Source organism: Somniosus microcephalus, chromosome 3 (genome assembly GCF_052327205.1).
Source record: "Somniosus microcephalus isolate GS21.2 chromosome 3, FLI_Smic_1.0, whole genome shotgun sequence".
NCBI classification, from domain to species: domain Eukaryota; kingdom Metazoa; phylum Chordata; class Chondrichthyes; order Squaliformes; family Somniosidae; genus Somniosus; species Somniosus microcephalus.
Genome location: NC_140989.1, coordinates 292,387,464 through 292,414,332, shown reverse-complemented (window position 1 = coordinate 292,414,332; position 26,869 = coordinate 292,387,464). Strand labels below are relative to the sequence as shown.

Sequence of the window (26,869 nt, the reverse complement as noted above, 5' to 3'; positions counted from 1 at the left end):
TCATCCTCAGGTACATTCACTTCTGAGGTAGATGCTTCAGGTTCACTAACTTCTTCCACGGTTGTCTCTGCCGTAACCCTGGGTTCGACCCTTGTTCTCGATTCTACCAGTTGGTCAGCATGACGCCGTATTACATTTTCACCAATATCTACCGTGTACATCAGGGGTCCTTGTCTGGCCCGAATTGTTCCAGATTGCCATTTCTCATTTTTATAGTCCCGGGCTAACACTGGTTGTCCTATTTCAAAACTCCGAGTGGTCTTGTTATTTATATGCTGGAACTGTTTGTTTTCAACTTCCCTCCGCACATTTGGTTTTAACAAGTCCAACCTGGACCGCAACCTCCTGTTATAGAACATCATGGCAGGACTTTGGTTTGTCACTGCATGAGTGGCGTTTCGATATGCCAGTAGGAATTTGTCCACCTTGTGTTGTAGTGGAATCTGATCTTCGCTCATGGCCTTTATTGCTTTTTTGAACGCTTGTACAAATCTCTCGGCCAACCCGTTTGTAGCCGGATGATATGGGGCAGAGGTATAATGTTTCACCCCATTCTTTTTCATGAATTTCTGGAATTCTTCTGACACGAACTGCGGTCCATTGTCTGAACATATTTGTTCTGGCAATCCATTTCTTGCAAATATCGTTCTTAGCACCGCGATCGTCTTTTCCGAGGTAGTGGTAGTCATCTTAATCACTTCTGGCCATTTAGAATGTGCGTCCACCGCAATTAAAAACATGGAGTCCATGAATGGACCAGCAAAGTCAATATGTACACGTTGCCATGGGGTTGAAGGCTATTCCCATGGATGCAGCGGTGCAATCGGAGGTGCATTTTGCACTTTTTGGCACCCTGAGCAGCTTTTCGTCAGATCCTCTATCTGTTGGTCGATACCCGGCCACCACACATAAGCCCTAGCAAGGCTTTTCATCTTGACTCCCCCCAGATGACCTTCATGCAGTTCCTTTAGAACTCTCTCTCTTAACTTAGGAGGAATAATCACCTTGTTCCATACATCAATGTTCCTTGACAGACGGACAGCTGGTCTCGTCTTGCTGAGAATGCCGGTAACAGTGGATCACCATGTGCTGGCCATCCCTTCACTGTCACTTCGTAGACCCGGGACAGTGTCGGGTCGTTCCTGGTTTCTCTTTCAATACTTGCATTGGTGACTGGTAAACATTCGATGATGGTCGAGTGAAATAACTCAACAGGGTCAACCGTCGGTGCCTCCTCCTCTGTAGGTAGTGGCAGGCGCGACAGCCCATCAGCATTACCATGCTGCTTTGTACCTTTGAATTCAATCTGATATTGATGTGCCCCTAGGAAAAGGGACCATCTCTGGAGTCTCTGTGCTGTCATCACCGAAACACCCTTCTTAGGGTTAAAAATGGATACCAACGGCTGGTGGTCTGTCAGAAGCGTAAACTTTTGGCCCTGCAGGTAATGATTAAACTTCTTTACTCCCCACACAAGGCTGAGAGCCTCCCTATCTATCTGAGCATAGTTGCGCTCAGCGGAGGTCAATGATCTGGATGCGAATGCAACTGGCCTCTCCAGGCCATTTGGCAACTTGTTTGAGAGTACTGCCCCAATACCATATGGAGAAGCATCACAAGCCAAACGAATAGGCAGCGTTGGGTTGAAGTGAGCCAACACTTCCTCTGAGGTGATCAATGCCTTGCTTTTGCGAAAGGCCCTCTTACAGTCCTCGCTCCACTTCCATGGTACTCCCTTCTGCAAAAGAGCGTTCAGCGGATGCAGCACCGTGGATAAATTTGACAGAAACTTATGGTAATAGTTAATCAACCCTAGGAACGACCTCAACTGGGATACATTATCCGGAGCGGGAGCCTTCACAACAGCTTTGATCTTGTCAGGAGACTTATGAAGCCCCTCCTGGTCAATGACATGACCACAGTACGAGATCCGCTTCTGAAAGAACTCACATTTCTGGCGATTAACTCGAAGTCCATATTCTTTCAATCTGGTGAGCACCAGTTCCAAATTTGCAAGGTGTTCCTCGTCATCATCTCCTGTAATCAGAATATCGTCCAGGTAACATTGTGTGCCTGGAATTCCCTGTAATACCTGCTCCATGGCCCTCTGCCAAATTGCTGGAGCCGATGCCACTCCAAAAACCAGTCTATTATACCGGTACAAGCCTCTATGCGTGTTGATCGTGAGATACTGGCGTGACTCTTCCTCAACTTCCATCTGTAAGTACGCCTGTGCCAGGTCTATCTTGGTGAAGTGTTTCCCGCCAGACAACGAAGCGAAGATATCCTCAATCCGCGGAAGTGGATACTGCACCGTGTGAAGCACCGGATTAACAGTGATCTTGAAATCTCCACAGATGCGAACCTTCCCCGGTTCCCCCGGCTTGTTGCTCGGTGAACGCTTCATGACGGGAACAATGGGCGTGGCCCACTCACTCCAGTCTACCTTAGACAGTACTCCTGAACGTTCTAGCCCTTCCAGCTCAGCTTCCACAGCAGGTCGTATCGCATAAGGTACCGGTCTGGCTTTGAAAAATTTCAGGTTTGCATGTTCTTCAACCTTGATGTTTGCCGTAATTCCTCTCAGTGTTCCCAGTCCCTGTTGGAACACCTCTTTAGCATCGTCCAATATTCTGGACAATCGTTTAGGTTTGACATCTTTTTTACCGGAATCTACCGTTCGTGCTTTTAAGGAATGCCAGTCCATATTTATTTTCCTAATCCACTCCCGTCCCAGTAGTGGTGGACCTCCCTCAGGTAGCACATATAAGTCCATTCCTCGGATTTCTTTGCTCTTGTGGACCACCTTTACCTCTATCTTCCCGATGGGGTATACTCTTTGCCCCGTGTATGTTTTCAATACAATCTCCGTATCCCGTAGGGGAATATGTGGGAATAACCTTTTGTAATCTTGCTTATTCATGACCGTCAATGCCGATCCAGTGTCCGATTCCATCTTCACTTGGACTCCTGCTATCTGAAGTGTGACCCAGATTGTTTGGAGGTCTGCTTCATTACCAACATTGTGTACTCTTAGACTACCCAGTTCATTACTGCTGGAGTCTGAATTTGACTTCTGTTCGTTCAAACTGTTCTCTGTCACCTTGTGTACCTTTCTGTACTTTTCCTGCGGTGACTTTTTGTTGCTGGTCTTCTTTCCTGACCGGCATACTTTAGCTATGTGACCAAGCCTGCCACATTTTCTGCATTCCTGATTTTTGAACCAGCCCTGGTTCTGATCGTGCGTTGTCTTTCCACAACGATAACATTTTACTGTACCCAAGACCATTTGATTGGTGCTGAGTTCCGGTGACCGTAGCTGCATTTCCGCAGTGCCTCTCGCTGCGGCTTCGTGCGATGCTGCAATAGTGACAGCTTTATCAAGCGTAAGATCATTCTCCTCAAGCAGTCGCTTTTGTGTTCCTTCTTTTAACAATCCACACACAAATTTATCTCTCAGCGCATCTGCTAGTCCTGTTCCAAACTGACAGTACTTTGATAGCTTACGCAGTTCAATTAAAAATTCAGCGTTGCTTTCGTCTTTCAGCTGCGTTCTTCTGTAAAATTTAAATTGTTCCGCTATCATCAGCGACGTGGGGTTTAAATGATTTTTCAGGACAGTAACAATATTCGCGAAAGTCTGATCCGCTGGTTTATCTGGTGATAGAAGGTGCTTCAATAGCCCGTATGTCTTCGCACCCATTGAGCTTAATAGGGTTAGTGCTTTCTCATCATCTGGTACCTTATTTGCTTTACAATAAACTTCCATGCGTTCTACATACATGGTCCAATCTTCGATATCGCTATCAAAGGTATTAATGTTCCCATGTTTAGGCATCCTTACAAGTTTTTAAATTTTTCTTTTTCTCAAAATGGCGGCTTCCCGCGCTTGTCTTCTTCCCCCGCCTACTAAAATGGCGGCTTCCCGCGCTTGGCGGTCTTTCCCGCGCTCGTCTTCTTTCCCCGCCGACTACAATGGCGGATTCCCGCGTTTGCCTTCTTCCCCCGCTGGCTGCAATGGCGATTGCCGTGCTGCTGCCGTTCTCGCCTCCCCAGCGGTTCTCAATTCCCTGACGCTGCTTTTACTCCCCCACGGTTCCTGTGGGCATTCACGCTTCCCCTGCTGTTGCGCCTCTCAGCCCCGCATGCAGGCCGGTCCTTTACACCGGCTGCGTTTGAGTTCTCCGCGGCTCTCGTGCCTTAAGCTGCCCCAGTCGCTGCGCCTCTCGGCCTCGATTGCAGCCCGGCCCTTTTCGCCGGCCGTGGTCGAGTTCTCCGCCCTTTTTCCTCCGTTTTCCCTCCCCCACTCCACAGTCAACGCGGCCGACTTTCTGCTCGTGTCGCTGATCGGCTTACCCACCACCGTGGTAGAAGGGATGATCACTGCCTGTCGCTGATGGAGGGCTTCGTGGTCAGAATTTTTCTTTTTAACCTGGGTTCTCGATGCCTCCCGTGCGATGGTGCTCAGCAGGATGATGAGGGCGGATGCCTCTTCTCGACGCCCGTTCTGAGGACGAAGCTGCCTTGGATGTAAAACTGCCCAGGGTAAGATCGGACTCGTCGCCACTGTTGAGTCTGTGTGTCCCAGTTATGCTTATTATAAATCACTGGACACAGACCACAAGAATAACTTTTAACAGGTCTTTACTATTCGGAGGTCAGGGCTGAACTGCCCAGCAAATCCCTACACAACGTTTATATACCGGTGTGGTCACCACCGGTATTACAGTATACAGCAGCCAAGAGAAAGTAGTACATCTCTTAAGGTAGTTCTCTTAAGGTGGAACAGGTTACATACACCACAGAAAGGAAATCAGGATGAGGAAGGTTCTGCTCCTGCTCGCCCTGGTAGGGGTGAGCATTGGTGGCCGAGAAGATGTGGAGAACTCCCACATCTATGGGTGTTCAGGAGAGAGAGCACCGATCGTTACCGCAGGGGGTGGCGAATGGGGTGTGGAGGAGCTCGCCATCTACTTCCATGAGGGAAGGTGGCCAGGGTGGCTGGGGTCTGACTCGACCCAGTACTCCAGCCAGACCGGGTTCACGTACGGGGAGGCCTCCATCCCGTGCCCCAGGGTACAGGTCGTTGTTACAAGGGTCAGTGTCACCGAGGGGAAACGTGTGTGTTTGACATGCAAGGGACAGATTCCTTTGGATAGGTGGTGGTGGCTCAGAAAGCTGAGCAAGGATATAGGAAACCCCACAGTCGATTGGGAACGATTGGGGAACAATACCCATCGGACGATTACAGGGACCCGAGGGGGATTGAGTGTGTGCTGGGACAAGTGGTGGGAACCGGATCAGGGGATTTATGTTTGTATGTGGGGGTCAGAGAAGGTCTGCCCCACAGGCATATCCATCATTTTCCACCGGCAATGGCAAGATGCCGGGGAGGGGATGGAGTGGGATTCCAGCCTGCATGCGTGTGCGGTCCCACACTCCCCGATTCCAGTCAACGCCACCGAACTCGTAACCAGCCCCCGAAAGCCCCTGCCCACGACCACAACATCACGGACTATAGTCCAGTGGTGTCCTACCACCACCAAGGGACCAGGGAATGGTTTAGTCCTAGTACTAACAGATAAGCTGCTGTACCAGGGGGTACACTATGCAGTGGCCTCAGTGATCCTGAACCTGACCGAGGTGCACTTACCTGAGTGGTGCCCTAAAGAGACAGAACGGTTGTACCAAGCCCTGTTGATGGAAATGTTTAGAAAGTTTTATGAGTTCGACTTTGCCCATGTGTGTAGTGTATGTGCCTTTAAGAGCCCCATGTGTACTGTAATGCCGGTAATGGCCACTCGGGCTATATAAGCCTGTATATTGTGTTGTATCAGTTAGTTCCCCTCCAGACTTTGTTTAGTAAACACCTGTGAAACCAACTCCGGTCTTCAGTGTCTCTATCAACACACAGACACAACAGTGGCGACGAATTGGAAACGGACTTACCTGCAATTTGGCAGCACCTCAAGGACATCGATTCCTCTGGCGTCCAAAGTTGAAGAAAAATCAAGAAAAAGAAAAAGCTGTGGTTTCACCAGCTAGCCAAGCTGGTGGCAGGTACTGCAATAATCCTTCCTGGGTGTCGGGCTGGGGCTCCAGTGGCTGGCTCTACAGCTAGGCCAAGCAGCGAAAGCGGAGGCAAGCAGTAACAGACGGGGAGGGAGCACTCGGGAGACGGCCGGCGCTGCAAGCAGGTCGGCGTTCAGACCTAGAGAGAGAGTCCGGCGGGAACGAGTCTCCAACTGTAAATAAATAAATAAAAAGAACGGAAACCGCGGGAAACAGCGCTGTCATCGGCAGCAGCGGCGGGGAAGCACGGGAAGCGCCATATCTTTTCTGCAGAAAAGAAAGAAAAGCGCGGGAAGCGCCATTTTATTTCTAGGATGCCTAAGTCTGGCAATATTGATGCTTTTGATAACGAGATAAAGGATTGGACCACATATGTGGAAAGAGTGGAGGTATATTGCACCGCAAATGGAATAGAAGATGAAAAAAAAGCTTCAGTACTGCTAAATCTAATGGGCGCAAAGACATACGGGCTGTTATGAAATTCTCCAGCCAAACCAAAGGACAAGAATTTTAAAGAAATTGTTGATACCCTACAGGAGCACTTAAACCCAACACCGCTGCTGATAGTGGAACGATTCAAATTCTTCAAGAGAAATCAACACAAGAATGAAAGTAACGCTGATTACCTCACCGAATTAAGAAAGCTATCAAAACACTGCCAATTTGGGGCAGGACTAGCAGATTATCTTCGAGACAAATTCATCTGCGGTCTCTTAAGTGAAGGAACACAGAAAAGGCTGCTTTCTGAAAAAGATTTAACACTGGACAAGGCTTTCAGTATGGCTGTATCATACGAAGCAGCTGCAAGAGGAGCTGCAGAGATACAACAAAAGACACAGGACTTCGGCACCCATGAAATGACACAGGGTTTCGAGAGATGTTATCGCTGCAGCAGATCCACCCATGACCAGAGGGACTGCTGGTTCAAGGACAAAGCATGCAGGCAATGCAGAAAGATTGGACACATTGCACGGGTATGCCGATCTGGACAAAAAAAATCCACAGACAGGAAAAAAAAAATCAATAAAGAAAAGTACAGAAAGGTACAAATGATGACGGACAATAGCTCCGAAGACCAGAAGAGCGATAGCGACTCCGAAAACAAGAGACTAAGCTGTCTCAAATTACATAATGTAATTGCCAAAGAAGATTACCAGACCATTTGGGTTACCCTCACGATAGCAGGGTCCCCAGTTAAAATGGAGCTAGATACAGGATCAGCTCTGACCATCATAAATTGACGGGATTACGAGCGGCTACTTCCGCATATACCTTTAAAAGACACATCCATTATCTTGAAAACATATACGGGGCAGAAAGTATACCCCAAAGGAAAAATAAGGGTGCCTGTTGTATACAACGGCAAGGAAATACAAAAGTTGTATTTATACATTCTACAAGATGGTGGTCCACCGCTGTTGGGACGTGAATGGATCAGGAAAATACGTTTAGACTGGCACTCCATTCAGGCACTGACGGTGACCAGTAAGAAAAAAAGCGATGATGACGTCATACCTGAACGATTAAAAGACATCTTGGCCAACGCCAAAGAAGTGTTTCAAGAGAAACTAGGAACCTTGAAAGGCATCACCGCCTCAATAAAAGTGAAAGATGCAGCAATTCCCAAGTTTTTTAAGGCAAGACCGGTGCCATACGCAATTCGTCCAGCAGTCAAGGCAGAGCTGGAGAATTTGGAAAAGGCAGGCGTATTATCCAAAATAGATTGGAGTGAGTGGGCAACACCCATCGTTCCAGTCATGAAGAAAGCATTGAATAATGATAAATCTGAAGAACAGAGAAAAATTCGCATCTGTGGAGACTTCAAGGTGACTGTAAACCCGCTCCTTCACATGGTACAGTATCCTCTTCCGAGGATAGAAGATATTTTTGCCTCACTATCCGGAGGGAAACGTTTCACCAAAATTGACTTGGCACAGGCATATCTACAGATGGAGGTTGAAGAGGCCTCTAAAAAATATCTCACGATAAATACACACAAAGGTCTGTACCAGTACAATCGACTGGTTTTCAGATTAGCATCCGCTCCAGCTATCTGGCAAAGAGCTATGGAGCAAGTCCTCCAAGGGATTCCGGGGACTCATTGCTACCTAGACGACATCCTTGTAACAGGAGAAAACGACAACGAGCACCTTGCCAATTTGGAGCAGGTGCTCACTAGGCTGAGAGAACGGGGCCTACGAGCAAATCGCCCCAAGTGCGAATTCTTCCAAAATCAAATATCATATTGTGGCCACATAATTAATAAGGAAGGGTTGCATAAGTCACCTGAAAAAATTGAAGCGGTCATAAAAGCCCCAGCACCTGAAAATGTTTCACAATTAAGGTCGTTCCTGGGATTAATAAATTACTATCATAAATTTTTACCCAACTTATCAACTCTTCTACACCCTCTTAATGAACTGCTACAAACAGGAGTCATTTGGAAATGGAGCGAAGACTGTAAACGTGCCTTCCATAAATGCAAAGACTTAATCACGTCCAAAGAAGTTTTGGCTCATTACAACCCATCACTGCCAATCAGACTGGCGTGCGATGCATCCCCTTACGGCGTAGGAGCAGTATTATCGCATAAATTCCCTGATGGCTCGGAACGGCCGATAGCTTTTGCGTCACGCTCATTGAACTCAGCTGAGCGTAACTATGCCCAAATCGACAGGGAAGCACTCAGCCTGGTATTGGGAGTGAAGAAATTCAACCATTACCTACACGGACAAAAATTTACCTTGTTGACTGACCATCAACCCCTCATCTCCATATTCAACCCTAAAAAGGGTGTTCCCATTATGACAGCGCAAAGGCTACAGAGGTGGTCCCTTTTTCTAGGGGCACACCAATACAACATAGAATACAAAGGATCAAAACAGCATGGGAATGCTGACGGGTTATCGCGCCTACCGTTGCCAACGGTAGAAGAAGCACCTACCGTAGACCTAGTGGAGATTTTCCACTCTACCATAGTCGAATGTCTACCAGTAACAAATTCTGCCATTGAAAGGGAAACTAGAAATGACCCGACTCTCTCACGAGTCTACGATTTAACAGTGAAGGGATGGTCAGCACATGGCGAACCACTGTTTCCAGCATTCTCGCAAAGAAGAGAACAGCTGTCAGTGTGCCGAGGAACCTTGATTTGTGGATCCAGAATGGTGATTCCACCCAAACTCCAGGATAAAGTTCTAAAGGAGCTTCACGAGGGGCATCTGGGTGGAGTGAAAATGAAGAACCTAGCCAGGGCATTTGTATGGTGGCCAGGTATCGATGGAGACATCGAAGAAATGACCAAGAGCTGCCTAGGATGCCAGAAGGTCCAAAACGCACCACCCCAAGCCCCTCTACATCCATGGGAGTGGCCCTCATCTCCCTGGCAAAGGGTACACATCGACTTTGCTGGTCCATTTATGGACTCAATGTTCTTAATCGCGGTTGATGCACACTCCAAGTGGCCGGAGGTAATAAAGATGTCCTCCACCACCACGGAAAAAACCATCACAGTATTAAGGACCATGGCCTAGAAATTCAGTTAGGGGCGCCCAGCTCGCCTGGGCGCCGGAATTACCGCTGTGCGCGGAGCCACTTGCGCCAGCGGGATATTCAGTTTCAGCGCCCCAAGTGGAAGCCGGCTGCTAAACAAGGGTTTCGGCGCCCCGCTTGGGGCGCTGAAACTGAATATCGGCGTGCAAAGTGCCGCAGCGCCACCCGCTGCGGCATGGCAGCCTGCGGTACTGCAGGCCTTCCTCTCACTCTTAAGGGGGAGGTGCCTGCAACAGTGCGATCCCCGCTCGCGAGTGCCGGCAAATGAGCCCGGCAGCAAGGAGAAGTGCCGGGCTCTCTGGAAACAGCCAGCAATGCCGCGGGGGGGGGGGGGGGGGTGTAGGAGGCCGGGGACAGAGGTGCGGGCAGGCGGCCGCCGAAAAAGCGCCCGGCCGCACCTCCAGCTTAACTCGCCCCACTACCGGCACAGGTAGGCCCTGTGTACCGGTCGCTGTTTGCGGCCGGCGCGGGGGAGGCGGCAGCAACCAAATATGGCCAGCGGGGCGCTGCGCACACCGATGACGTCATCGGTGGCGGCGCAGCGCTACTGGGTAACGCCGCCATTAGCGCCCCGCTAAATATCGCGGTAGGTTTGCACAGTGGCGCAAAAGCCCTCTTTGGGCGCAAACTGGTGGCGCAGGCCACTGAATTTCTAGGCCCATATTTGCCAGGAATGGGCTGCCGGAACAGATCTGTTCTGATAATGGACCGCAATTTGTGTCCGAAGAATTCAGGAAGTTCTTAAAAAACAATGGGGTTAAGCACTACACGTCCGCCCCATACCATCCCGCCACCAATGGATTGGCTGAAAGGTTTGTCCAGACCTTCAAGAAGGCCATAAAGGCCATGGGTAATGAAGACATAAAACTTCAGCACAAGGTGGATAACTTCTTGTTCGCATACAGGAATGCAACACATATGGTTACAAACCAAACTCCCGCCATGATGTTCTTCAATAGAAGCCTAAGATGCCGGCTGGATTTGATCAAGCCCAACATCAGAAGGGACGTGGAGAACCGGCAATTTCAAGGCATGAATGAAAGGCCAACTAGAACCCTCCAGATAGGTCAACAAGTTTTGGCCCGGGACTACCGTACCGAGAAATGGCAGCCTGGAACTATCTGCACACGACTAGGACCGCTGATGTATACCGTGGACATCGGAGAAAGCATAATAAGGCACCATGCTGACCAAATCATAGAGTCATCCGAAAAGGGACAACCTACACCACAACTCTATACGCCTAACGATGAAGTAGAGATACCCATATCTACCTCCGATCCGGTGATACTGGAACCCGATGAACCCGACACTGGCATTCAAGCCGAATCAGCCTTGCCAAAAGAACCTACTACACCACCAGAAACTACTACACCACCGAGGCGTTATCCGGACCGAGTCAGGAAGCCTCCAGAGAGACTGACTTATAATTAATTAACTGCAGCAATGTGTAGATTATTTTTCTTGTAACATGTAATTAATAATTACTTGAAATATTATGTACTGGTTGGCTAAAAGGGGAGGAATTGTAGTGTATGTGACTTTAAGAGCCCCATGTGTACTGTAATGCCGGTAATGGCCACTCGGGCTATATAAGCCTGTATATTGTGTTGTATCAGTTAGTTACCCTCCAGACTTTGTTTAGTAAACACCTATGAAACCAACTCCGGTCTTCAGTGTCTCTATCAACACACAGACACAACAATGTGGACAAAGTGAGTCTGTACAGTTTACATCCTGAACATAATATGGGTGCAGGGAGACAAAGAAGGGGGACCTGGAATAATATTTTTACAGCTTATAGTACAGGATCCTCTGTGATAAACAGCCTAGACGATATTGAGCTGCAAACCCAGATAAATGGTTTAAAGACCCAGCTAAGAAAACTCCTAACAGAGGAGAACACAGTGGTGGGCTCAGAGCTGCATGAGGACCAGCCCATGACGGTCCATTTAAAAGAGATTATAGCTGAGCTGGAAAGACACGCCAAAACAGTGAATGCACTTATACGGGAGGACAGGAATGCTTCGGATCAAGCTGCACAGAATGAGGTGTGCGTGCTATACGGGGCATGGTTGCTGGGCGAGGGCTGCAGCAACCTGGAGGATTAAAAACAAGGTTTAGTCCCCTCCTGGATTAGCAACAAGCATCTCGCAGCCCTCCACCCGTTTAGTAATTCGCTGAGCCCGTGTCAGCTCCGGCTAGCCTCAGAAGCCTACCCTGTTCCAGTGGATTGTGGACGTTCGAATCACACTATCATGGGGATAGTAGTGAGGATGCCGGTCATGGGTGGGACAGCCCGACCCGCACTGGTATACAGGGTGGAGAACATTGGGATCATTCAAGGGGGTGCACACGTCCGTTTTGCAGAGGTCCCACCTTATGTCATAAAGTGGGAGAACGCTATGACAGGTACAGACCTCTCCGGGTGTCGGAGCTGGGGAGCACACATAATACTGTGTCCCCAGCACTTGAATGCCTATTCGAGACCACAGTGCAGGTTTAAAGCTGCTGGTGCACGACCTGTGAACTGTACCATGGAGGTAATGGCACAAGACACGGTGGCATAGTGGTTAGCACTGTTACCTCACAGCGCCAGGGACCCGGGTTCAAATCCGGCCTCGGGTGACTGTCTGTGTGGAGTTTGCACATTCTCCCCGTGTTTGCGTGGGTTTCCTCCGGGTGCTCCGGTTTCCTCCCACAGTCCAAAGATGTGCGGGTTAGGTTGATTGGCTATGATAAATTGACCCTTAGTGTTAGGGGGATTAAATACGTGGGGTTACGGGGATAGGGTGGGATATGTGTTGGTGTAGGGGTTACGGGGATCGGGTGGGATATGTGTCGGTGCAGGCTCGATGGGCCGAAATGGCCTCTATCTGCACTGTGGGGTTTCTGTGATTTCTGTGATTTTGAAGACCATGTTTCCCCACAGGTAGCATTCATAGGGGGTGGGACATATTGTGTCACAACAAGTGTGCCCCACTACCGGCATGGACAGCACATCTGGTGTCCGGTGAGTGACAGCAGTTTTTGTTTTAAACCCAAGGCGGAAGTTCAAGTGGCCCAGGAACGGATTGTACCCATCCCTGAACCCTCAACTGTTCACCTCACTGTCAGGGAAAACATCACCAACCTGCAAAGTTATGTAACACATTTCGGTTATGAGATTCCCCCTCTACCAGAACATCTTACCGCCCTATTAAAAGCAGTGGTCATCTCACAGAAACATTTCTATACATTAGAGCAGAAGTCAGTCGAGATAGGGGCCAAGATATTGGATATTGTGGTTCCACCCTGGTGGGACATATTTGAAAATATAGAAGTCCCCTCTTGGATTAGACTGGCTTCCCACATTTTAGTGGTTTGCCAGTTGGGAATAGTTTTATACTTGTTGTGTACCAAGTGCAAAGGAAGGGACCAGATGCTCCGCTCTCAGCATGAGGGAGCATGGGACAAAAATAAAGTCTATGACCAGGTATAAAAACCAACCTTGAACGTTATTTAAATTAAAGTTTGATGAGTGTGTGTGTCTTTATTTTTCCTATGTGTGTGATTTTTCCAAGTGGCGCAGGGGTGTTGGACCCCCTCCGTGCTTGGATGTGAATGTAATAAAAGTTTTTTACTTTGTGTACTTTGATAAACACTACACCTAAAGGGAACGGGGGAGATTGTTTTGTTTGGGTATTAGTTTAGGTAACACAGGGGAAGGTTGGCTCCCGAGGATCAGAAAATTTTGCTCACAACTGCATGATACTATAGTGTTATAAAGTATCACAAGGGGGTGTGTAAGGATCGCAAAATTACACATTTTAAGAAAGGAGCGATATTGGACTGTTTGAAGGAATATTGGGCCAAAGGGATTTTAAAGATTAAAAACCCCAGGAAGATTTGGCTGGTTTAAAAGGCATGTTCAGACTTGCGAAAGGCTGTGACACAGGGAAGGTGGGGTGGGCCCCCGAGTTTGGATATTGGACAGTCTGGGAATGTTCTGGGCCACCCCAGCCTTTACATAAAGACAATAAAACCTGTTCCCGCTGAAAATCGCAGAGCCAAAGTACATGAATAAAACAGTACATACCCCCAGCAACACAAAGGAAAGAACATAGCCCAACAGGATACAACAATCAAACAACAGTCCAAAACCAATCAAGGAGATTGACAAACGTTTTGCATTTTTAAACTGGTTTCAAGGCAATCCCGAAACCAGTTAAAAGCCGATTAAGTTTAGATGGGCCATCCCCGAAGCTCGTTAAAGTTTTAAAACCTATTAAAAATAATGAGCACGCCAAATTTAACAAAGAAACCCGAGATTTGGTGGTCAGATAAGCCAGGCCTCAAATTAGTATAATTGAGGCCTGCCTTTTCAGTGTACAGGCAGTTCAGCTCAGAAGCAGTTCAAGTTCAACGGTCAGTTTCATCGCCAGTTCAGAGTGAGCATCATCGGAGAAGAAGTCCAGCTCAACACACAGCAAGATCGGAGACTTGGAGAAGGAAGAAGAAACAGAGATCGCGGCAACCAAAGGCCTAAAGAAACCAACAACCACCAATATTACCACCAACCAGGTAATATTGGGCCACCGCGACCAACAAGAAACCAACCGCCGAAAACTCGAAAACCAAAGACTTGTTTCCACTCTACAGGCTAGTCTGACTTACCCCGGGTAAGATTTTGACACAAAAGCCCCTAAAAACTTGCCCTAACCAAAGAAAATTGGGTACTTACCCGATACATCCAACAGCGCGACTAACTGCATCAGCGGACAAACCCAAACTGAAGACCCAACGCAGGTGCAGTCTTCTACCACGTCCGGGGTACGGCGGGCCCCAACCGCCACAACTAAGGAGAACCCCGAAATCGCGAACCTCTACAATCTGTCAAGAAAGTTGTTTGGTGAGCATTTCCTGGTCCTCTGGATTTCAACCTAGTGAGGATAGTAGGGTTGGGAAGGTAAGGGATTTTGTCTATTGTAATTCTCCCTCGCATATTCCGAGTGTTCCCCACCCTCTTAGAATATAAGTTTTATTGTATTGTATATTTTCCTGTCTCAAAATAAAGATCTGAATTCTTTTGACCAACCCAGGTGTCTGTTGCAAGTTCATTACAACCCCCAAATAAGTCCAGAGTCTAGAACAAAAAGGAGTGGGAGCGATTTGAACCGCTCAAAGGAGTCAGAGGTGAAGCTGACAAACAACCCACACACCACCCCTTACAATTGACATAGCCTCAACAGTTTTTTGGGGGAGTGAGTTCTAGATTTTCACTACCCTTTGTGTGAAGAATTGCTTCCTGACATCACTCTTGAACGGCCTTGCTCTAACTTTAAGGTTATGCCCTCTTGTATTTGTCCCCCTCATCTCTAACTACCCTATCAAATCCTTTAATCATCTTAACCCACATTCTCATAATTTAACCCTTTTAGCCCTGGTATCATTCATGTGAATCTGTGCTGAACCCTTCCAAGACCAATATATCCTTCCTGAGGTGCAGTGCCTAGAACTGAATGCAATACTCCAGATGCGGTTTAACCAGAGCTTTATTTAACTGTAGCGTAACTTCCACTCCTTTGTATTCCACCTCCTTGAAATAAAGGCCAACATTCCATTAGCCTTTTAAAATACTTTTTGTACCTGTCTACTAGCTTTGAATGATTTCTGTACATGGACTCCTGCATCTCTCTGCTCCTCCACAGTTTCTACCTTCTTACCATTTACAAAATTCTCTGATCTATCTTTATTAGGTCCAAAGTGGTAGACTTTACACTTCCCCACATTGAACTCCATCTGCCACCGTTTTGCCCACTCAGTTAATCTATCAATGTCCTTTTGTAATTTTCTGCTCGCATCTACACTACTTACGATGCCACTTAACTTAGTGTCATCAGTGAGATATACGGCTCTCTATTCCTTCATCTAAGCTTGGATCAATTAACAAGAGGCGAAAGAAAGCTCAGTTCTTGACACAATAATTTTGGTTAAGAGCCTGCTTTTTGTTGGAAAATTCTACCTCTCTCAAAAGGAAATATCTGTAGTCAAGCCGAGTTTATTAGCTACTGTTTAATGTTACAGATAAGATAAAATTAGAAACAATTTCACCCAACTATTCACCTAACATCTTGTGCGGCAACTCAACTGGTTGCTATGGATACTGTTTCTATAGTACAAAAAGACAAACAATAAATCATGGAGGTGGTGGATCCTCGCATACTGCCTGTAAATCACCTGATATATGGTAACGTAGGTTACACACTCTAATGGGAGGAAGTTATCAGCAGCAAGGCAACGGGATCATTTTCAATGCAATAAGATGTAAAGGTTCAAAAGCTAGAACATAAGGGTGTAAACATTTTCAGGAACAGGAAAGGTCTGTTCCTTTTTACATAGAAACATAGAAGATAGGAGCAGGAGTAGGCCATTCGGCCCTTTGAGCCCGCTTCGCCACTTAATGAGATCATGACTGATCATTCAAATTCAGTACCCTGTCCCTGCTTTCTCCCCATATCCCTTGATCCCTTTAGCCTTAAGAAATATATCCAACTCCTTCTTGAATATATTTAATGAATTGGCCTCAACTGCCCTGTGTGGCAGAGAATTCCACAGGTTCACCACTCTGGGTGAAGAAATTCCTCCTCATCTCAGTCCTAAATGGCTTACCCCTTATCCTTAGACTGTGACCCCTGGTTCTGGACTCCCCCACCATCGGGAACATCCTTCCTGCATCTAGTCTGTCTAGTCCTGTTAGAATTTTATAAGTTTCAATGAGATCCCCTCTCATTCTTCTAAACTCCAGCGAGTATAAGCCTAATCGACCCAATCTCTCCTCATACGTCATTCCTGCCATCCCAGGTATCAGTCTGGTGAATCTTCGCTGCACTCTCTCCATGGCAAGAACATCCCTCCTCAGATAAGGCGACCAAAATTGCACACAATACTCAAGGTGTGGTCTCACCAAGGCCCTGTACAACTGCAGCAAGACATCCTTGCTCCTGTACTCGAATCCTCTCGCTATGAAGGCCAACATTCCATTTGCCTTCTTAACTGCCTGCTGCACCTGCATGCTTACCTTCAACGATTGGTGCACAAGGACACCCAGGTCTCTTTGCACTTCCCCTTTTCCCAATCTATTGCCATTCAGATAATAATCTGTCTTCCTGTTTTTGCCACCGAAGTGGATAACCTCGCATTTATCCACATTATACTGCATTTGCCATGCATCTGCCCAATCACCCAACCTGTCCAATTCATACTGGAGTTTCTCTGCATCCTCCTCACAGCACACACGCCCACCCAGCTTTGTGTCATCTGCAAACTTGGAGATATTACATCTAGTTCCTTTGTCTAGATCATTTATATATATTGTGAATAGCTGGGGTCCTAGCACCGATCCCTGCGGTACCCCACTAGTCACTGCCTGCCACTTGGAAAAAGACCCGTTTACTCCAACTCTTTGCTTCCTGTCTGCCAACCAGTTCTCTATCCAAGACAGTACCTTACCCCCAATCCCATGTGCTTTAACTTTACATGCTAATCTCTTATGTGGGACCTTATCGAAAGCCTTCTGAAAGTCCAAATACACCACATCCACTGGTTTTCCCTTATCTATTCTACCAGTTACATCCTCAAAAAATTCCAGTAGATTAGTCAAGCATGATTTACCTTTTGTAAATCCATGTTGACTTTGTCCGATCCTGTCACTGTTTTCCAAGTGCTCTGCTATTACATCTTTTATAATGGACTCTAGCATTTTCCCCACTACCGATGTCAGGCTTACCGGTCTATAATTCCCCGTTGTTTCTCTACCACCCTTTTTAAATAGTGGGGTTACATTAGCTATCCTCCAATCCATGGGAACTGTTCCAGAGTCTATAGAATTTTGGAATTTTGGAAGATGACCAGCAAGACTGGTCTCAACCCCATCTACCTGACCTCAACGTATCTTGCGATCGTTCCTCTCTTCAGAACACCATCTATACTATTTCCTCAAATTACCTTTTTTGGTAACTTATTCCGCAATTCAATTACACATAGTGTAAAATATTTTTGCCTTACTTTCCTTCTTATTGCTAAGGATAGTGCAGCTATCTTTTTGTTACATTGTTCAAGTAGCTATTCTTCATATGTGCCCCTAGACAGGGAGTGTTGGTAGAGGTCATTGGATAGTAATCAATAGTGGGAATTTGGGCTGATATTTCTTCTCCCTTGCCTGGGTGTACTTTTGCCACCCCACCCAGGCTGAGATCAGCTAATTGCTTCTTGGTTTGTATGACTCAGTACCATACTGGGCTGTGGATTTATCCATTAAGCCATGAAGGAATTGAACTACATTCAAGCAGTTCAATTTCTGAATTTATTTTGCTCCCTTTTTAAAAGTAACTGTCATGCTTTTTCATCCCACTGTGCAATGCACCATTCCCCAACCATGGGGGAATGCCATGTGAAATTAAAGTGCCAACATTCACACACTACCAAAGAGGGGAAATAATTGACTTGAATATTGTGCTGAGTATTTATTTGCTATTGTTTACAATGTAGCTCAAAACGGTAATAGACAGTATTTGAAGAACTGAGTGTAAAAAGTATAGGATGAGGTGGCTTGAGCACCATTACTTCTTAGATATGGTTTGACCCTTTAAGAAACAGTGTAGCTGTGGCACTCGTTGGGAGGTATTAGTGTTGGGCACAACATTCTTTCTTGGTGCATAGCATTGTTGGCATTCACCCCCTTACTGTAACATGGCATTGTCACGCTGGTTATTGAGGTGTGTGCTAAGGCCTCTTTTCAGGGCAAAGTTATGGAGCATGCAGCAGATGACAATTATTGTAGAAACTCTGGGAAGGGTTTGCACTGTAAGACTACCTCTGATTGATTCACTGATAATATACTGTGAAGCACTGTTTAAAGATTTCAATAGCATGTCTGATCATAATTCTGATTGTAGCATGAACTTTGTTGCACCAGCACTTTGCTTCTATCCATGTTTAGTGTATAGGTATTATGAGCTAAGGCTGCATTGGGTAGCCTTGATCTCTCTGCAGCCAGCCTTCTACTCTTCATCCCCTTCAAATATGAGGGACACAGGTGATTGCTTTAAAATGAAACCATCCAAAGAAGTAAGCACTGGCCTACATGATTCAGTACTGCTGATCATATACCATTGAGATTTTCAAAAACCCTCCAGATTCATTTCGGAAGCAGCATTTTGTTGAGGGACCAAATGTAACATGGGTGCAATCAATAATTCTCTGGACCCTGGAAAAAAACAGCAGTTCAGCAGAGTTCTGTTGACCTCTCATTTTGCTGCTGTTGGCCAGTAGCAAAGGTGACAACATCATTGGCCCTGCTGAATAAATGCCTCTACAATCTCTTTGACACATATGTTTCCAACAAACAGCCTGATATTGCAGATGTCCCCCTGTGGCAGCTTCAAAGGTGATAATACTGTAGCATAAAAACTGAGAACCATGACTACCTGCATGGCCAATGGCAGTGCTGTATCAATGATCAAGCTTTTCTTGAAGCAGTTGGCACAATTGCCAGGTATCTGTATCTGGGTCTGTAGATGCAATGGTTATTATATTGGTGGCTATGGGCAATATATCTCTGCTGACATCTGGGACTTTTAGCAGCCCTCTGTGTTCCAGCCTATCCTCTTGGTACAACTGCTGCCAGTGCAATACTGTATGCTGACACCAATCATTTTCATGTATAGGAAGCTTGATTAGCTACCAAAGGTTGTAAAGAAAAACTACCCCAACACATTATGAGTCATATCCATAATTCATAATGTAAGACATGGCATGCTATTAATAGCACAATACAAAGAACATTTAAAAAAGTTACCTTCAAGAAATCCTCTGAGGATATAAGTATGAAAATCTATAATTGCAGTGCTTCTAATTTACAGTAATTAATGGCATAGATTATATTGAAGACAGTAGTGCCATCTCCAATGTCTCTCAGTTATGTTTTCACAATTAGCAACAGTTTACACCTCTCCTTGTCCGAGCCAAAAATGCAGCACCTGAGTCATGTATATTGAACACATCAAAATGCAGCAAATGCCTTAATTCCTGAAATACCAGAATTTGTCATGAGAATCGATAGCAGAAATGGTGATACTGGTATAACATACTTTAATAGTCTGCTACTTAGTTAATTAGGAAGTCTCACAGGAGTAGTAGCGAGAGTGTGAGACATCTGTAGTAATTAAGAAGCCAACTGTAAAACCATATTATACATAGAAACATAGAAACATAGAAGATAGGAGCAGGAGTAGGCCATTCGGCCCCTCGAGCCTGCTCCGCCATTCAATGCAATCATGGCTGATCATCCAAATTCAGTACCCGATCCCTGCTTCCTCCCCATACCCCTTGATCCCTTTAGCCTTAAGAAATATATCCAACTCCTACCAGCTCCTGCCATTGATTCTGGGGAAGAGGTGTTGAGACTGTTGAGAAGTTACTGTCAAATTGATAAAGTTTAATCTCATGCCATGAACTTTTAGTTCTTCAGCTTCTTATAGAAGACATTTTCCTTCTAAACAACGTCTTTCTCTGGTTTAGGAACGATCTGCTCCTTCTTGGAGAAGATCACTGAGAAAGATCAGATTGTTCCCAAACCGGATGAAGAAGTTGAGTACCATTGGGCAGATTTTATGAATTCATGCTCCCACACAGAGCTTCGTACACCAGGAGTGCATATGGGGAATTCGGTACCTCTATCAGCATGCCAAAAAAAAAATGTATCCATTAATGAATGCTCCTAAATTCCTGTAATGCAGTCCTAGTGTGAAAAGTTCTGCACCAGGAGTGCAAATTCTTAAATTACCCATCATATATAATTAAACAATAGTCACAAGAGGGTTCTTTCAGTTGGCTGAAACTTAGACTTATATGCCTCAGTTATACCATGAAAATGCTGACATATGCCAATATTTGAAGAAATAAAATTGAAGCTTTAAGATCTGTTAATAGCTCAGTGGATACAATTACTGCTTGATTATATACTGAATCATACAGATTACGAAGGTCCCATGCAGTTTAGCACCTGGTCATACTTAATTATATTGGCTCAGTGGGGGGAGTGGTACAACTGGCCTCAATATCCCTGGGTTGGGATTAAAAAATCAATCAGGGATGTACACATGCTTGTGTGTGTGTGCACTCGCTTGAGGTACATTGGGTAAGGGCAGGTTAAGGTTTTATTGACATGCCTCCATGGTTTACCTGTCTACTGACATTCACTGCCTAGGCTCACACATGAAGAATGGCCATTTAGGTAAGATACCAAAGGGCAGCCAGGATTTGTGGAATCGTAGCCCAGCATGCACTGACACGTTTATGAGATGAAAGGAAAGAAAGGAAACACTGTGTAAGCGAGGAAAATCTGGATGGTAAAACAGAACTAACAGACTCAGGTGTTACCCAGGTCAATAGTTTTATTACGAGTGCACACGGGAGAACCACCTCAGCCACCCGCAGCTAGAGGCACTGTTCTCAGAGGAAAAGTGACAATACAGCTTAGTTTATACAGTTTATTAGACAACACCCACTTATTACTAATGGGGTGTATACATGGGAATATTGATACTTCATTGGTTTACATGGTTAATCAACCAACTACTAAGCCTGTCCTTCGAACTCGAGTACCCCCTGAATACGTCAGTAAAAAGCTTGTCGACTGTAGGAGGCTTCATATTCATGAGCTATCTCTTACTCTTGTTATCGGTATGGTAAAGTACTTTCCAGCAGAGACATGGCTAGCTGGATACAAAGCCACATTGAATTATGCAGCTGGCTGACTACTTCTTCAAGGCCTTATTTGCTGCTACTCCTTAATCGTGCCTTTGTACTCTTATCGCTTCCAAGAACAGGCTCTTTCTAAACAGTTACCAAGTTGTAATTACAAGCAAGACTTCAGAATGTCAGTTAATTTTTATTTATGTTAGTCTAAAAGGGTTAATATAGCCAAGTATCCCATGGTGCTTTGCATTTCATTTTCCAGCTAACAAGACTAAATGGTACCTTTCAGATAGTTTTATACCGGTCGAATATTGAGGACCCCTTTATATCCCTTAAACCAAATTTTATCCTAACACACTGCAAAAAAGTTTTAGTCTGCCTACTTGCTTCCAGCAGTATCCAAAACTTTTCAGTATCTGACTCGTGTTGTTAGTTTCTCAGTTCCTCAAGGCCTGTAGTTTTCATTTAGGGGTATTCAGTGAATTTCAGAGATCACTTTCATGGTACAAATCTGATTATTTCTGTATTCCAGATTCAACTAAAATCACTGGCAGTCACTTGTTAAACCTTGTGCAAGTATTAACCTACTTTGGTAGAGTTTTCAGGTGATTTTCTCTCAGCTCCAGAATGCGTAGCTTGGTAAGTCTAAAAAATACAAAAACAAAATCTTCAAAATGTACTTCTGAGAAATATTAGAACATTATCATATTACGATTATTTCAACATTTCCTGGGGCTGATAATGTAGTCCCGGTGCAATGGTGCTGGGACAGTTGTTCTTTGGATGTGGCGTCTACTCTTGCTTCACTGAGCTGACCTAGTCTTGGATACAATACTGGATTGTTACATGGAGCAGTTGGTCAAGGAACCCACGTGAGCAGGGCACATATTACACCCTGATATTAAGTAGCAACCAGAAGTTGGTAGAGCAGGTCAGAGTCAAAGAATACCTTGGTAAAAGTTACCATAATATAGTGGAGTTTAAGGTAAGGCTTTTGATTGAGTATAACAACAACAACTTATATTTATATAGCATATAGTAGAAATATTCGACTTTATGTGAGGTGAGCTAAGGAAACTGGACTGGACAGTACAGGGAAAAGTATAGAACAAAAGTGGATCAGGTTTAAAAATACTATACATATAGTACATTACAACAGAGATTACACTTCAACAGTTCTTCTTTGGCTGTAAAGCGTTTGGGATGTCCTGAGGTTGTGAAAGGTGCTATATAAATGCAAATTCTTTCTTTTATAAAACAGACATGTATCACTAGGGAAAAAGTTAGGAGAGGGGGAAGTCTTTTGTGGACAGTAGTGGAAATAATTCAAGAAAGAAGAAAAAAATGTTTGTAAAGTGTAAAATTACAGGCAGCACGGTGGACTGAGACGAATATAAGAACAAGGCAAAGAAACTGGTCAGGAGCACAAAAATAGAAAATAAGGTTAGATCAGCAGGGACTATTAAAAGAAATGCCAAGCATATAAATATATTTGCAGCAAATAGGCAAAAAAGTGAGGACGTAAAAATAATCCCTAAAGTGAAATTATATCAAGTGATAGCAGAGTATGAAATGAATCTTTCTTTTCTGTGTTCACGGAGGAGATTATGGGAAATCTCCTCAGCACGGAAGTTGAATTTGTGGGGGGCAGGTGGAGGAAGTACGAAAATAAACAGAAATTTAAAATTAGGTAATCATTGATAGGTTAAGGGAAGACACCAGCCCAGATGACTTACATGAGTACTAATAGAAATAGCCAACAAATCCAGTCATGCTTTCCATTATCTTTTGGGAATAATTAGAAACGGGAGTAGTGCCCAATACCCAACAACCATTGGTACAGAATCAAAGATTGAATTTACATGAGGATTTTCCTAAGCATCTGCCGAAGTCACAGCAGATAATTAGCAGAACCCCCCAAAGAAATTCAATCTCCAATTATCTTAAAACTTGGAGGCCCCTCCAGCACAAGCATTCCTGTATAATTTTCCTAATGAACTGTAACATCAACTTCAATTACATCGTGACCCTATACTATACCTCACCCAAAGAAAGATCTTGCATTTATATAATGCCTTTCATGGCCTCAGCATGTCCCAAAATGCTTCACAACCAATTAAGTAGTTTTGATGTCTAGTCACTGTTATAAGGAAATGCAGCAGCCAATTTACACAGAGCAAGGTCCCACAAACAGTAATGAGATACATGTCCAGATAATCTGTTGGTTGAGGGATAAATTTTGACTAGGACACCGGGCCCAAGACCGCACAAAGTGGGGGAGAAGCATCCTGGAAGGCGCTGAACACCTCGAGTCACTTCGCTGGGAGCAAGCGGAAGCCAAGCGCAAGCAGCGCAAGGAGCGCAAGTCAACCCAAGCAGCCCACCCACCCGCCCCTTCAACCACCGTCTGCCCCACCTGTGACAGAGACTGTAGGTCCCGCATTGGACTCATCAGTCACCTGGAAACTCATTTTTAATGTGGAAGCAAGTCATCCTCGGTTCCGAGGGACTGCCTAAGAAGAAGAGAAGGACACCGGGAGAACTCCCCATGTCTTCTTTGAATAGTGCATCCACCTGAGAAAGTAGACAGGGTTTCAGTTTAACCATTCATCAAAATCCTCAAACAATGTAGCACTTCCTCAGCACTTCACTGAAGCATCAAGTGCTTATTATTTTCTCAAGTCTCTGGATTGGATTTGAACCCACAACCTTCTACCTCAGAGGGGAAAGAGCTCTGATTGAGCCAAGGCTAACACCATGCATGCACATATCCTCAAGCAGAAATGTGGAACAGGATAAAGGTACTCCCAGCACAAAGCTCAAGTCCAAATTCCCAAAATGTATTTATACAAATTAAATTTTTTATTCGGTGTCAGTGGGGCCTAAATTTAACATTGTCGTGACCATATTACAGGCACAAAATGGACGCAACTATGATGTTGTTAGAAGAGCAATGGCCTGCGTCCGATTTGTGCATGTGTTTGAGCTGCTGCTAAATTTGTCAGGGCTTTTTTTTTGGTGGTCCTGGTGCACAGGTCTCATTTCAATGTTGAAAGAGGTCTGTGCTCATTTTCAGGAAATTCTTTAAGGTTACTCGAGCTCCGACTAATTTTTCAGGCTCTGCAGTGGCCTAACCAGTGGTCCTTAATGGGACCGCTGGAGGCCACGGAAGAAACCGGCAGCTACCGCACCTTCTGCCTCCACTTAAATACTGAGGGCTGCAGCCGCCTCGCACTTGCCCCCTCCCTTCCCTGCCCTTACCCGTGGACTGGCTCTATGTCCAAGCTAGACGAAATTCGAAGAGCCCGGACCGGCGAGCTGCCTCAAGGCACCCGATTAACGATCGCAGCTTGCCAGATTATTCTAATGAGGCTTGAGGGTGAGTTTAGGAGGGTGCCCGGGTGTCTCTCTCTTTTGGTGCACAAGTTCCATGCGCTGATTATTTAGCATCTGTTAGCTGGCGATTCACAAGTTGAGTGATGTCTTGTTTTGCACACTTTGTACAAAAATAATAAATTGCCGGACAACAGAGTATTACAGTTTAACTCTTTTATTAAAGCATTAGGTCTGATCTTACTTGTAGCAGCACAGTGGGGACAAGATGGCGTTAGGACCCCTAGCCTGGGTCTTCAAAACAATAGCAGTCCTTACAGATGCCTGCAGGCCAATGACAACTCAGCATGTGATCACATGTGAATATAATAGGTATTCCTTACAGATGCCTGCGGGCCAATGATAATTCAATATGCAAGTGTAACATCCCCTTTCTTTTAAAAGAAAAATGTTATGCATTACTTTTAAACCTTTCTTCTACATAATGTTCTCGGTAGCAGAAACATATAAGTAAACTCAGCATTTAACTAGCACTGAAAACATCTCGACGTTTCAATAAAGATGTACAGTTTTTTTTTAGGGCAGCGATCCGCCTACACCCTTTGACAGTTCACAAGTCAAGGATAACTCTAGGCTTGACCTCTCGTCCCAACCTTGTGTGGTATGGAACTGAGCATGCTCCTGAATCGGTCAACAATTCAGGTTCAGGTTCAGGTAAGTATGATGTGTTTCGTGTATTGCTCTGTTCATCACACTCTGTTGAACTGATCCTCTCGTCGGAATGACGGTGTTGTTCCTTGGTGTTCAGGAGGTGCCTGCGATTGCGGCGGTACACCTGTCCTTCTGGGGTGCGGACGTGATACGATTGCTCAGTGTCAGCTGGCTGGATGATGACTGCTGGCTTCCAGTAGTCATGCTCCTGGATTCTGATGGATTCTCCATTGTGCAGCGGCGGCAGTAGTCTAGCTGACCTGTCATAGTATCTCTTTTGGTGTTGCTGTCTCTGTACACGTTTTGCATGCACTTGCTTGCAGCTGGTGACCTCTGGCAGCAGTTGCTGGTTGGTGCTTGGAAGGACTGAGCGAAGTCTGCGGCTCATCAACAGCTGTGCTGGTGACTTGAAGTTGTCAACCGGAGTGTTGCGGTACTCAAGGAGACTGATGTAGGGGTCTCTTTTGTCCGCTTTAGCTTTGTCCATGAGTGTTTTTGCAATCTGGACAGCTTTTTCAGCAAGGCCATTACTTTGAGGGTAATGTGGGCTTGATGTGACATGTGTGAAATCCCATGCCTTGGCAAACGACTCGAACTCTTTTGATTTGTATTGGGGGCCATTGTCTGAGACTAAAGTCTCTACAATGCCATGCCTGGCAAAGGCTGCCTTTAGCTTGTGGATCACAGCTGCAGATGTGGTGCTGTGAAGCTTGTCCAATTCAAAAAATCTGCTGCAGTAATCAACAGTCACTATGTAGTCCTCGTTGTTCCATGTGAACAGATCCGTTGCCGCGACCTGCCAGGGCCTGTCTGGGATACGGTGAGGTATCATGGGCTCTTTGACATTTGATGGGCGGCGTTCTAGACAAACGGAACATTTTCCAACAATGTCCTCAATGTGTTTGCACATTCTGGGCCAAAACATAATGTCACATGCTCTTTGTTTGCATTTTTCCATGCCCATATGTCCAGCATGAATTTTTGTCAACATCTCTTCTCTGAGACTGGTAGGAATTATGATTTTCTCCCCTTTGAAGATGATTCTGTTGATTTGTGACAGTTCGTCTCTGTGGTTCCAGAATTCAGATATGCTCTGAGGGCATTTCCTCCTTTCCTCAGGCCATCCTTCATGTATGACTTTGCTCAGCAGTGTGAGTTGTGCATCTTTCTCTGTTCCTGCTCGGATCTCCTTCAGTTTTGAGTCACTCACAGGTAAGCTGTTGTACACCATGTGCACCTGCACATCCATGCCTTCACTGAGGCTGCTGTGCTGGTAGCTAAGAGACTTTCTGGAGAGCGTGTCTGCGACAGGAATGTCTTTGCCTGGACGGTGAATGATTGTGAAGTCGTACTTCTGTAGCTGAAGGATCATTCTCTGTAGCCTTGGTGGGGCTGCGGCTAGTGGTTTCCTCATGATTGACTCGAGGGGCTTGTGGTCGGATTCCACAATGACTTGTCGGCC

At 45.6% G+C, this 26,869-nt stretch overlaps 1 protein-coding gene across 1 annotated transcript in view; it reads right to left on the bottom strand.

Annotated features, from left to right (window-relative positions):
• Positions 1-26,869, bottom strand: part of lrrc7 (leucine rich repeat containing 7) — a 377,242-nt gene that overhangs the window by 277,763 nt on the left and 72,610 nt on the right. Inside the window, exon 5 of the mRNA XM_085982772.1 lies at positions 21,952-22,008. Within this exon, the coding sequence (XP_085838898.1) occupies positions 21,952-22,008 (57 nt within the window). The remainder of the gene's footprint in view (positions 1-21,951; positions 22,009-26,869) is intronic.